The 14,269-nt window shown below is 43.0% G+C and overlaps 1 protein-coding gene across 2 annotated transcripts in view; it reads right to left on the bottom strand.

Moving 5' to 3' along the window:
• Positions 1-1,692: 1,692 nt before the first annotated feature.
• Positions 1,693-14,269, bottom strand: part of trak2 (trafficking protein, kinesin binding 2) — a 76,428-nt gene continuing 63,851 nt past the window's right edge. For both annotated transcript variants that reach the window (XM_078403639.1, XM_078403638.1), the window contains 3 exons: positions 10,691-10,993; positions 7,979-8,078; positions 1,693-6,743 (listed from right to left, as the gene is read on the bottom strand). In XM_078403639.1, the coding sequence (XP_078259765.1) occupies positions 6,047-6,743; positions 7,979-8,078; positions 10,691-10,993 (1,100 nt within the window). In that variant the 3' untranslated portion in view covers positions 1,693-6,046. The remainder of the gene's footprint in view (positions 6,744-7,978; positions 8,079-10,690; positions 10,994-14,269) is intronic.

Genomic DNA, 14,269 nt, shown 5'->3' with positions numbered 1-14,269 from the left:
AAAGAGCCGAGTGCTTGCGCGAGGCGTACAGCGGGGGTCACAAAAATTGCGAAATTTACACACAAAATTACTAGTTTCAAACCTCTTTTAGTGCATTTCAAAGTAAAAACGGACATTAGAAAACAATGTGAATATGTCACTGTATACTAATAACATTAATGTAAATGCGCACATTAATTGATAATCAGCCCAAAAAGGTGGTAATTGTCTTTTCTGCCGTTTTATATTTTAACTCCGTCTTAATTAATTTAGTTATATAATCTTGCACTTAAATTTAATATTTACTCATTACAGTTCCATCACTGAATATCTGGCACTCTTGGATCCAGAGTTTTGCTGGTTTATCAAGCAGGCCAAGGAAGCCAGCTATGCGGATAGATGTGCTGGCTCCAGCTGGGCTGGAGTTCCAGAGCCCCGGCCACAGGTTGCAAATTCAACCCACCGATCGGCCATGGAAGTCCCGATGAGGTCGAAATTGGCTGCCTTGCCCAGCCTAGGTGCCACATTTTCGTGGAGACTTCCAAGGCAGGGGGATTTCTCGTGGAACGCCGAGCGACATCTAGTGGCCGAATTGACAAATTGGCCATGGAAGTCCCAATGAGGTTGAGATTAGCTGCCTTGCCCAGCCTCGATGCCACATTGTCGGGGAGACTTCCAGGGTGCGGGGGATTTCTCGCGGATACGCCCAGCGACCTCTAGCGGAACCCAATAGTCAATAGTCAATTTATTTGTCACATACACATAAATGTGCAGTGAAATGAAAAATTACCCGCAGTTCAACAATAAGACCAATAAAAATAAGCAATAAAAATATGCAATAACACATACAATCATAAACCAACACCAAACAAAAGAAACATCCATCACAGTGAGTCTCCTCCAGTCACCTCCTCACTGTGATGGAAGGCCAGAATGTCCTCTCCCTAGTGTTCATTACGTCCTTACATCGTTTCTTTTCTTTTTTTTTCCCGATTCGATTTCTCGGCTGGTAAACGCGATTCTGGCAAAGTGAAAAACGTGGAAATCATGCAAAAAGCGCGGAAAATTGATTAAAAAAACGCGGAAATTTCACATGCCTGTACACCCATGGTATAATGGGACAGCATGAACATCCCGTTCAGTAGCCAGTTCTTCACAGCAGCTGCTTGCTTCCATCACGTAGGAATGGAAAAGCAATCTAGCAGCGCTGTCGATCTAGGAATAAGAACTGCATTGGCATCAATGGAAATCCCTCCCATGGTCAAGTTTAAACTACAGTCTAATTTAAAACAGTAAAACAGGGACAAAAACAAAGTAAGTGTCCAACAGTGCAAGGTCATCTCATCAGGAGATTTGATCGCTTATACCTAATGCTGCCAGCAAAACATTTTTATTGCTATGCTGAATTATTGTCAGGGGATAGTTGCACAGGGTTATACGGATCTATAACCACAAATCAGCATGCCCTTTGAGCTAACTGATCAGTGTCATATGTGTGCTTTATCTGCAAGGTTTCAATGCTATCTTGCTGCTCTATGCATGGTGTGTTGAGAAATGGTATATTCCCCTCGTGTAACCCAGCTTCACTCTAACTGGGAGACTCAAGGTCTCCTTACTGTGAGCAACCCCATGTATCACTCACGACCCAACCAGTGCTCACCTCAGCGCAGACCAATTCCAAGCAGAATTGCAAGAAATTTCAAAAGGCAAAGGTTAAATTTTTAAAAAACTTTTATGAATTGAAGTGACTCAGAAATATCACATATTTTTGCAGTTACATCAATTATTACAATAAATATCAAATGTTGCATAACAAATGAGGCTTAGCAAGAACAATTCCATTCATTCTTTATAGGGTAGTTATGGGAGGGGAACCAAAAGGTATCAAGTACATCCAGCCAGGTGCCAAGTCATCTTCTGACATTGCCATGAGTAGACATAGGAGGACAACACCACATATTATAATAGCTAGTACAACTATTCATTCACTGGACTAAAGATATCTCCTCCTACAAAAAATAGTGCAAGAATTTCCCAGATATCCTCCATGAAAATGCAATCAAGCCATTGGTAGGGGATTGCGCAAACTCAGCAAGGATGAACCAGTAATATTGCGCGTGCTGGGACCATCTACTCTTGGGCCTTGAAAGGCAGGGCTTGTGTTCGGACGGCCGATCAGCCACACAAATGGGAACATCTCACTCATCTTTGGTCAGCCTGAACCCTCACCCTCCTTTACAATATTTATTTAATATAAACAAAACATGCAAGCAACAGATACAAACTTAACTGAATGGGTTTCAATGAATTCCTCTGAAATTCAGAGTCCAACCAGTGAGGATAGGACATTCTCGCCTGGTGGCATGCAGCGGGACACACAGGCTGGATTCAAGGTCATGTCTGAACAAAATACAACCTATTTCTCTCATAGGACGGATTTAAATGGTAAATTTACATTCTTAAACAATATTTCAATTAGACAAACAAAAATTCTCAGATTCCCCCAGAGCTGGGGAAATGTCTTTATACAGAGCCCAGATATATACAAACATTGGGAACTGGAAGCAATACAGACTTCAATAACTGGTCAAATAGAGATTGTTATCCCTTTGAGTGAATTTATCTTTAACATGCCCAATTCTTCACCTGGTTAATCACCATCCAAGGAAACACACCAAAACCTTCCTCATTTCCTAAAAGACATGTAAATTCAATGATGCACAATGGGACACAGTAATTATTACAGCTTTGCTATCATGATTGCAACATCATTCCTTGAAAGTCTTATGGAAACAAGGTACAGTGTACATTGCTGTTGCAAGTTCTGTTTGGTTAACACTTCCACTCACCCACAATGCTAGCCAGCTTTTGTAGTCACAGCTGGTCCATCACACTTGTCGGTGAGTGGTCGGAAACTGCTTTAGTCAGAACACTTGGTGGAGGGCAGTATTCAACAAAAAGCCCATCAGATAAGTGTGTTCCTATCCTTCCAACAGCTGTCTCTCTCCCCCTTTCTAACCCAGCCTCAGATACCTGCATCAACTGGTCAACCAAGGAACTGCTCTGAATTCACAGGCTGGATGAAGTGTATATATTCATTAGACAGGCGAAACCTGGTTAGGCTTGATCAATGTTGGCTCTACTAGTTTATAGAAGAAAGTGAATGTGACTCCCTTTTCAAAAAGATAAATCCACAAAAAATGCACATGGATAGTTGAAATGCAACTCACCTGAGAAAGTAGTAGTGGAACTGAACCCTGTTAACACACAGGGTGAAAGGGTGTGTGCAGTGTCTGAGACGTTATTAAATTTGGGTTCTTGCATTCTCCCTATATCTATCCTGATGTCCTGCTGTTCCCTGCCCTTTACTTGTAATCAGCAGTCACCAATTTGGGATTCCAAAGGGAATTCCCACTGTCTGTTTCATTGCAATTGCTCGGAGTTCCAATAGCAAGTTCCACCTCTGCATTCTCTGCAGATGGCCAATGGCAGGTGGACGAGGATTTCTAGGCTTGTACCAGACTACCCAACTGTAAGCACGGAACAAAATGCAACAGAACGCACTCCTGATCAGAGACTAATGGACAAAACTCTCTCCTTTGCGAAGTAAACAAGTTTATAATGCACCTGGAAGCTAAATTTCAAATCATAACTGAAAAAATGTCAACATTCCAAATAAAGATTTGAACGCTTATTCTGCAAATTGTTTTAGATTGCCATTCTACATTACACGTAGATTTTGTTTTAGAATTACAAATAAGCTTTTTTTTAAAAGTGCATTTTTTCTTGAAAGTGCAAAAACATGTCCAAGGTTAAGATTAATGTGATTTTGCCACTTGGAGCTGGCAGTGTTACATGTAATCTGCATACTCTGAAGACGATAGCTTGTAGAACTTTGATGTCAGCTTTGGAGGGCAGCTGTCAGCCTAAGATATTATCCCCATTTATGTCGATACTACCATCCCAAGGCTGTTCTGAAATGAGGTTTGGAACCTACTGTGTTCTGCCCACAGCACTCTCAAAGGTGGGTTCTAACTGTTTGGAATTACACTGTTTGGTCTTGGAATTTAAAAATATGGAGATGGGAAAATGTTTGACTGTTAGTGAATTTAGTGATTCTTGACTGCCAAAGTCTATTTGCTTTCTGATTGGGAAGAGGACATGCGAGGGTGGATGACCAAAGGTTGGACTGGGAGCAGGGAGATTGGAGCTGCACGATAACTTCCTGGAAGACTCTGTCCAATCAAAATTGGCAACTCCAAAACTGAGGGGAGAGTAAATTTGTCATCCTTTGTCTTCAATCTTTCCTATGACGTGCAGCATGGAAAGTGTCTGGACCTGAGGTTCGAGATTGTAGCATACCCACTAAAAATGACAATGATCCCTTCTTCAAGAAAAGCTGAATGTGCATAGAAATAAATACAATATCAATCTATACTATGTCAATAATAACTTCAAAAATTATGGTCTTGACCTTTGAGACCATTAACCAGGCACCATATTTAAATTGGAAGTATCACTCGCACTATCTAAATGTTCCTACTTCCACTTCATTCCATCTGGACTGTGCAACAAATGAAAGACCATGTTGTTTGGCTGTGGTCAGATCTCCATGGGCATTTTCTACATTTCCGTATCAATTTCTGCCTCTACATGTTACACCTCAAAAAGCCAACAGGAGGATTCCGTGGCCCCACCATGCAACCCCTAGATTTTTCTCCCCAGTTTCACTTTCCGCAGCCGAAAGGGAGAACGAGAGAAGGTTTAAAAAAAGTTAAACAAAATAATGCTGTCTCAAATTCTACCCAGCAATTCCACCGGTCGTTTTTGCAGGCTACGAGAGATCAAAATTAAATTTGGCCAGACATATTCATAGCTTTAAAATGGATTTCCACATAGAGCAAAACAAAATGCACACCTTAAGAGCTTACATGAAGTAGTAATATAATGATATTGAAGCACCAGTTCAAAAAAATTGCCTATTCACCAATCATCTGAAGCCTATTCAAAATCACAATTGAATATACATGGATTTAAATTGAATGCATTTCAATCTCTGTTGCCAAGACATCTTGCCTGGGGATAGGTTATGTATCATGCAATCTCTTGTGCATGGGTATCAGTCACTGGAGGTCACCAATTTTACTGTCAGCAATAATCAGCACATCCCTTCGATGCTGACATTGTGGTGGGTTTATAATTGACTGTATTAAAGTGAAAAGTGATTATGTCATACCTTGAGGTGCAAATAATTCTACTGTCGTGCTAAAAAGTGAAATGTTGCATTAAACAGTGGTCTAAAAAGTGAAATGTCTGATCAAACAGTGCTCCAAAAACAGAATTTAATTGGGGTAATGTGATGGTCAAAGGACTATAATATTATTTAGTAAATTGGTTTTACAAAACAATTAATTTATATTTCTGTTCAAACTGATAGAGAAATAGATATAACTGCTTTAAAATGTTCAAAAGTATGGGGATTTAAAACTGCATGCATCTTCAAAAGGTGGTGAGACAGTGTGTGCAATAGATACCAGATAATAGCAAGGCTTGTTTTGGGGCTGCCAGGGATGAAGGGCAGCACTGCTAGTGGCCTTTGTAGTGTTTGTCCAGATAAAATGTTCAGAATGTGCTTTAATGCCTTATTTTGTGCTTTGCTGTCAAAATGCCAGAAGCAGAAACAACAAATTAATTCCCACGGGCAAGAGGAACAGTGGTTAGCTTGGACTCTTGTTCATTAGTGTCAAACTGCTGACGCAGCCATTGTACAAATCCCTTATTTTCATTATAAATCCTTAAACCATTCAAGTACCTTCCATGTCACCTCCCTTCTGCCTTTCACTAATCAATCCTTTTACTTTTTTTCTCACCTCAAATCATTTCATCTTTTAAACAACTCTATTTCCTTTGTCCACTTACGCTTACCAACTTCAAACTTTCAGGAGCTTATCACAACATTAACACAAAGCCTGCCTTCCTGTTAAAACTACTCAAGGCTGGATCAAGCGTTGAGGAACGAGGATTGATTGGGAAGGGAGGATGGGGGAGAATAAGGAATTCAGATGGGTCATTTGTCTGCAGGTAAAACCAATTTGGTTTCTGCCTTCTCCTCGCTGAAGGTGCCCATTTTTGGTATTGGCATGCCAAATCCACCAAGTACACTGGGGAGACTCTGGTTCCGTCTCAAGGCTCCTAGCAGGCTGCTGCCAGTCCCCATGAACATTGCCGATTCCTGGAGGTGCTGCTTGGCCTTTCGTTCTAGGCTGTCATCACCCTCCGGGGTATTCCATGGAGCCACAGCTTGGGTTATTCCCATTTTTTGCAATTTCTTGACCAGGTTCAGACTGGTGGGAGCAGAGTCGGCACAGCTCCGACCAGGCTTCAGGCAGTAGACTTCCTGGAGCAGCGTCTCCGCAGGTCGTGAGGCAAGGAAGTTATCAATAGCTCCCCGCATATCAAAGGGCAATGGCGATAGGCATGGGGAGTGGGAGGGAGAGTTTGGTGGGGTACGGGGTATAGGTAGCATCTTGGGAGGAAACACTGGTGGGGTTTGCAGTAGAGGACAATGATAAACTCCAGCAGAGATTCCACGATCTTGCAAGAGCTTTTGCAAGCTGCTGGTAGTGCTCAGAGTGGTAGTCGACCCCCTCCTCGTTGTGAAGGATTCACCAATGCTTGGCCGGCAAGTTGCGATAGGGGTACTGGGACTGGTGATCACGTTCATGGATGAACTCGTTGTGTTTGGCACCGGAGCATATCCAATACTAAAACAAAGAACAGAGAAATAAATCCCACTTGCCTTCATCATCAATTCCTTGTAAAAATAACTACCAGAATTTCTGTGGATTGACCATGACACTATCATCTGCATTGAATTAAAGGAATAAGAGTTATACTACCAGAGCATTCATGAAATGCATTCTTATATTTATTACATGGGCTTTACTGACAAAGTCATGTATTGCCCATGAGGCAATGAGAGGCCACCACCTACAACTGCTGAAATCTCAGTGGATGTTTGGCTTGGAGTTCCAATATTCAAAAAAAGGTGCTATATTTTAAGTAAAAATCGTATGCTACATTAAAGAGAATGTACAGGCATAAATGTTATCTATATCTGTTGCCATTGTCCTTCCTGATGTCATAGGTGGGGGATGCTGTAAAAAAAAGCCTTGGCCAAGTTGCTGCATTACATTTTGGTGGAGGAACTGGAGAAAAGCATTGAGAAAAGCAATCAAATGACCCATTTTTATCCTGGATAATTATAGTTAATTTTGGTGTGACTGGATGGTAAATCAAATTTCATTGTACCTTAGGGTACATGTGACAATAAAGGACTATTGAACTATTAATATAAAACTTGCTGGTCCAAGATAATTTCTCACTAATTGTCTTAAAAAGATTATTGCCACAAATGTCAAAATACTTGTTGCATGTTTGCTGCATTACAATAAGATTGCACATAAAAGATAACAAATTTTAAAAAAGAATTTAATGGGAGTCAATGTAACTGTTCTGTTTAGAGAAGAAAATTTTAGAGAAGAAATGGAAAGTATTCAATATTTTTACAATAAAGGAGAAACTGTTTCTACCAGCAGGGACGGGTAAACAATGATTCCACACTTAAGGCAAGTGGCAAACAGAATGGAAATGGCAAGATTTTATTATGCCAAGCCATTATGATCTGGATTCTGCTAACTGAAAGGATGGTAGAAACAAATTCAACAGTAAGCTTAAAAAAAAGGGACATGCATTTCAAGAGCAAATTATAAGGGAGAGGGCAACAGCAGTTTATGGGCTTAATGGGAAATTTGTCCAAAGAGCCGGCAGACTCAGTGGACAGAATATCTTCTGTCAATTACATATTTAATATACATGGTTTAAGTAATGTTTCTCTTTTATGGTCACACTGTGTCAAGAATATAATGCATTAAAGCAAAAGAGGGATCACTGGAGCCAACTTTTCCAGAAGAAAACTCACTGGAGACTAACACCTCACCTTGTTGAGACTTGAACAATGTCAGTGGGATGAAGGATCCTACAGGTGGTGAAGGTGTAAGTTGAGTTGGTTTGTGACAGACATTTGCCTGGATTCCGCACTATAAACAGAGAAAGATCATTTTGTAGGTTAGCAACAGTGTCGAATTCAGACAAAAAGAACAGCTTGAAGATTTCAATTACCCTTTTCCAAAATATATCCACTCTTGATCTTCTTTCTGTACACAGTCTGAAAAAGCTGTAAGCAGCCACAAGGAAGGGTTAGTTAGCACAGCCCAGGATGTACAATCTTTTCTTTCTTCCTCCTGCAGGAAGTTAACAGGTAATGCTGGAAGCTCAAAACTGGCTGGGGTGTGTCCGCAAAGTGAGGCATAATGTCTATGACAGTCTGAATGATCCCCTCATCAGGAAAGGTTTCTAGATAAATGCACAAGATAAAATACCCCTGACCAGATACTGCCCAACCGACTGAGAAGCCCACAGTACCTGCACTTATACCAGAGCTGTCCTGATCTGACACAAATTGAAAAGGCTGATTATCCAAAGCTGCTGAATTCAATGTTGAGCTCAGAAGCGTAATCTGCCCACGCTGTAGTCAGATAGCCAGTCTATTCCTTGAGTTTATAGAGCTGGGTTTCTTTGGAACAGTCTAAGAGGCTACAGACAAATCAGAAACAAAAATAGAAAATGGAAACATTGCAGAGAGCATCTGTGGAAAGAGGGAAAACAGATTTACTTTACACTACAGTGATGCTGGAAGAAAGGATAGGGTAGAGGGAATTTCTCCAAAAGGGTGATTCCCAGATTGCTATGGGGATAAGCTGTTGATGAGGCTATCTGGTAGAAAGATTAATTTAGGCATTAGGCAGAGAAAACATAAAACATGCTCAAACTGATGTACAGTGCTGTAGAATATATTCAGTAGGTGAAGCCATGCTGATAGAAAGAGAAAACGGAGTCAATATTATCGATGGATAACCAGAACTGACCAGATCTGATATAAACGCAAAGGGTGGATTACCTGATATTGCTGAATTCAACAGTGAATCTGAAAGGCTGCAACATGCCCATGCGCAAGGTTAGGTGTTGTTCCTCAAGCTTATGTTGAGTGTCATTACAACAGTGTAGGAAACCAGACAGGTATCAGTGGGATGCAAATTAAAATGACAGGCAATTGGAAGCTCAGAATCACCAGTGTACTGCTCTGCAAACCCATAATCCAGTCTCTGTCTACTTTCTGCAGTTGCTGAGGACACATTGTGATCTATGCACTAAATTGGAAGAAGTGCATAAGAATTGCTACTTCACTTAGAAGGACAAACGCAGGCAAATTTAACTAGTTCAGATAGACGAAGGGATTAAAAGTACCATTAGCAAATTTGCAGATGATACTAAGCTGGGGGGTAGTGTGAATTGTGAGGAAGATGCAATAAGGCTGCAGGGTGACTTGGACAGGTTGTGTGAGTGGGCGGATACATGGCAGATGCAGTTTAATGTAGATAAGTGTGAGGTTATTCACTTTGGGAGTAAGAATAGAAAGGCAGATTATTATCTGAATGGTGTCAAGTTAGGAGGAGGGGGAGTTCAACGAGATCTGGGTGTCCTAGTGCATCAGTCAATGAAAGGAAGCATACAGGTACAGCAGGCAGTGAAGAAAGCCAATGGAATGTTGGCCTTTGTAACAAGAGGAGTTGAGTATAGGAGCAAAGAGGTCCTTCTACAGTTGTACCGGGCCCTGGTGAGACCGCACCTGGAGTACTGTGTGCAGTTTTGGTCTCCAAATTTGAGGAAGGATATTCTTGCTATGGAGGGCGTGCAGCGTAGGTTCACTAGGTTAATTCCCGGAATGGCGGGACTGTCGTATGTTGAAAGGTTGGAGCGATTGGGCTTGTATACACTGGAATTTAGAAGGATGAGGGGGGATCTTATTGAAACATATAAGATAATTAGGGGATTGGACACATTAAAGGCAGGAAACATGTTCCCAATGTTGGGGGAGTCCAGAACAAGGGGCCACAGTTTAAGAATAAGGGGTAGGCCATTTAGAACGGAGAGGAGGAAGAACTTTTTCAGTCAGAGAGTGGTGAAGGTGTGGAATTCTCTGCCTCAGAAGGCAGTGGAGGCCAGTTCGTTGGATGCTTTCAAGAGAGAGCTGGATATAGCTCTTAAGGATAGCGGAGTGAGGGGGTATGGGGAGAAGGCAGGAACGGGGTACTGATTGAGAGTGATCAGCCATGATCGCATTGAATGGCGGTGCTGGCTCGAAGGGCTGAATGGCCTGCTCCTGCACCTATGGTCTATTGTCTATTGTCTAAATTGGATGCTAGGATGGTGGGAAGGGAAGAGATGAAAAGACAGGTGTTGTACTCCTGCGATTGAATAGATAAGTACAGCAGGATAGTGAATGATTAGTGGAGATTCAACAGCAGATGTAGAGGGTACAATTACATCTTTTTGCAAGACATTTGGACAAATATATGGATAGGCATCTGAGCCAAACGCAGGCAAATTTAACTAGTTCAGATAGATATCTTGATCGTCATTGATGAGTTGGGCTGAAGGGCCTGTTTCCATGCTACCTAATTCCGTATCTATGTATGTACTCTCTTTAAATGATTGTGGGTTGTTCCATAAATGATTGTCCCCATACAAGTCACAAGAATAATTTGCTCAGGGTTTCTCTTGCTTGTTCATTAATTCACATAAAACTCACCAGCTGTTGAATCATGAGTGGAGAGGCTATTTATTGGCAGAAAAATGTCTGATGGTGGTCCCATCCCTTTTGAAGGCTCCTTCTCTTTCTCCTGCTTCTTCTCTTTCTTATCCTCGGGGGTGGAAGTGTGCTGAGCTTCGAAGGTGATTCCGTCCTCGCTGTCCTCCTCCAGATCGGAGAGGTGGTAGATGCTATCTTCTGGAAGTAGTTCAAAGCCTTTAGTGAGGACCCCAGGCCGTTCGGCTAAAATAGTGCCCAGATTAGGCTGCGCTAGTTGTTGCCACTGGTGTAAAGTCATTGAGCCTACCAGGTGAGAGATGAAAACAGAAAAGAAAATTAAGAGTCTTTAATTGGATTCAATGACCAAATAAATGCACTAACATGAAGGTCGTCTCATTTGGTTATATAGATATGTTTTCATAACGTTTGTAAAAAATTTCCCCGCTATGGGACAAATAAAGGAATATATTATTAAATTCAGATGTTAATTAGGCGAACATAGTTAAACTGTATTCAAGTCAAGTCAAGTCAAGTCAATTTTATTTGTATAGCACATTTAAAAACAACCCAGGTTGACCAAAGTGCTGTACATCTGATTAGGTACTAAGGAAAAAAATGAAACATACAGTAGCACGCAAACAGTTCACAGCGCCTCCTCAATGAGCCTCAAACGCTAGGGAGTAGAAATAGGTTTTGAGCCTGGACTTAAAGGAGTCGATGGAGGGGGCAGTTCTGATGGGGAGAGGGATGCTGTTCCACAGTCTAGGAGCTGCAACCGCAAAAGCGCGGTCACCCCTGAGCTTAAGCCTAGATCGCGGGATAGTGAGTAGCCCCAAGTCGGCCGACCTGAGGGACCTGGAGTTAGAGAGGGGGGTTAGATGATTTTTGATGTAGGGGGGGGGAATGTCCATTTAGGGCTTTATACGTGAATAGGAGGAGCTTGAAGTTGATTCTGTACCGTACAGGGAGCCAGTGGAGAGAGGCCAGAATCGGTGTTATATGGTCCCTTTTACGGGTACCTGTCAGGAGTCTCGCTGCGGCGTTTTGGACCAGTTGCAGGCGGGACAGGGAAGATTGGCTGATCCCAGTGTATAGGGAGTTGCAGTAGTCTAGGCGGGAGGAAATGAAAGCGTGAATTATTTTTTCTGTGTCGTCGAATTGGAGGAAAGGTTTGATTTTAGCTATAGTTCGAAGTTGGAAGAAGCTGGCTTTTACCACAGCGTTGACTTGCTTATCAAATTTTAATGCAGAGTCAAATATCATGCCGAGGTTTTTGACATGCGGTTTGACTAGGCAGGATAGACTTCCAAGACTGCCTGTTATCGATTTGATGGAGTCGGGGGGGCCAAATAGGATGACCTCAGACTTGCTCTCATTTAATTGGAGGAAGTTCTGTGCCATCCAACATTTTATGTCCTCAAGGCAGTGTAAGAGGCTGTTTAAATTTGACTGGTTGTTGGGTTTCAGGGGGAGGTAAAGCTGAGTGTCATCGGCATAGCAGTGGAAAGAAATGCCGTGCCTTTGAATGATTTGGCCAAGGGGGAGCATGTATAGAGAGAAGAGAATGGGGCCTAGGATGGAGCCTTGTGGAACTCCGCAGGAGAGGCTAGCTGGAGCAGAGGAATAACTGCCTATGTTGATGGCGAAACTCCTATCTTTGAGGTACGAAGCGAACCAGCTCAGGGCAGTGCCATCAATGCCAACCGCGTACCGGAGACGGTCAATAAGGATGGTGTGGTCCACTGTATCGAACGCTGCGCTGAGGTCGAGAAGGAGCAGGATTGCAGTCGCCGGTGTCGATGGCGAGAAGCAGGTCGTTGTGTACCTTCAACAAGGCAGACTCTGTGCTGTGGTGGGCTCTGAAACCTGACTGAAAACTTTCCAGGATGGTGTATTGGTGCAGGTAGGGCACTAATTGGTTTAGAATTGCCTTTTCAAGGGCTTTTGACAGGAATGGCAGTTTGGAAATGGGTCTGTAGTTGCTAGGCAAGGTGGGGTCTAGGTTAGGTTTTTTCAGTAGGGGCTGGACCACCGCGTGCTTGAAACTGGTTGGAACAGTGCCAGTGGCCAGAGAACTGTTGATAATAGAGAGGATGCTGGGTCCGGCTATTGCAATGACATCCTTCAGAAGGGCAGTGGGGGCAGGATCAAGGGGGCAGGTTGCAGGTTTCATAGCGGAGACAAGCTTTGCAAGGGAGGATAGAGTGACGGGTTGGAAGCAGTCCAATTTAGATGAACAGACTAGTGAGACAGCTAGGTCACGGGTGGGAGGGGAAATGTTCATTCTAATGTTCTCAACTTTGTTGGTGAAAAATTTAGCAAATTCTTCGCACTTAGCAGGGGACCCAACTAAGCTGGTACTGGGGGCGGGACATATGACAGAGGTAATTGTTCTAAATAGGACCTTGGAGTTATGAGAGTTTTTGGAAATAAGGTCGGAGAAGTATTGTGCTCTAGCAGACTTTACTGCTTCCTGGTATTTGAGAAGATTGTTTCTCAGAATTTCGAAGGAAATTTGAAGCTTGTCACATTTCCACCTCCTTTCTGATTTTCTGCACTCCCTTCTTAGGGCTTTGGTGGTGTCATTGAGCCACGGCCGACCTTTGGGCTTAGGCTTTTTCATTTTAAGGGGAGCGATAGAATCCAGGATGGAAGAGCAAGTGATATTAAATAAAGAGGCGAGATCTTCAGTGCTGAGATGGGGGGGGGGGGGGGGGGGGAGAGGCCTCAATAGTGCAGATGTTGGGGGCAGCTGTGAGAGCCTCGGAGAATTTACTGGCAGTCAATGAATTTATGTCGCGGCAGTAGCGAACAGGGAGATGAGATTTTGCGGGAGATAAAGGCAGAGATGCGTCAAAAATGATAGCGCTGTGGTCCGATAGACAGGCTTCAGTAGTTTCAATGTTGTTGATTGGGAATCCGGACGATAACACTAGGTCGAGAGTATGGCCTAACTTGTGAGTGGGTCCCGTGGTGTGAAGAGTCAGATTGAAGGACTCAACCAGGTGCATAAATTCACTCACAAGAGGCTTAGTGGGACAGCAAACATGAATATTAAAGTCACCAAGAATCATGATCCGGTCAAATTTGGGCAAAATGCTAGAAATCAGATCAGCAAATTGGGTGATGAAGTCCTTATGCGTTTTTGGTGGGCGATACACAAGAACAATTAAGAGGGGATAGGCTAGGCCTACTTTAATTAGTTGCACCTCGAAACTGGAGAAATGATCAGCGTTCAGGAGGCGGCAGTTGAAATGTTTCTTACACACAGTGGCTAAGCCCCCACCGCGTCCGGAGAGCCTAGGCGAGGTGAAGAAGTTACAGTCATCAGGACAGAGTTCCACGAGTGGAGGAAGCTCACCAGGGTTAAGCCAGGATTCTGTGAGCAGTAAGAAGTCCAATCAACGGGTGGTGAAGAAGTCGTTGAGGATGAAGGTCATGTTCTGTAGGGATCTTGCGTTGATCAGGGCCACTTTAGCAGGGACAGCAGGTGAGCTTCGGTCTGGTAGCGGCTCCCACGCCAGCGGGCGGAGGTTCAGGGAGACCACGCCGCTGCGCTTCACAGATGGCCTTGCTGGG

Source organism: Rhinoraja longicauda, chromosome 8, assembly GCF_053455715.1.
Source record: "Rhinoraja longicauda isolate Sanriku21f chromosome 8, sRhiLon1.1, whole genome shotgun sequence".
In the NCBI taxonomy this organism is placed as follows: domain Eukaryota; kingdom Metazoa; phylum Chordata; class Chondrichthyes; order Rajiformes; family Arhynchobatidae; genus Rhinoraja; species Rhinoraja longicauda.
Note: the sequence above shows the minus strand (reverse complement) of the source record. Positions and strands in the feature narration are given on the sequence as shown.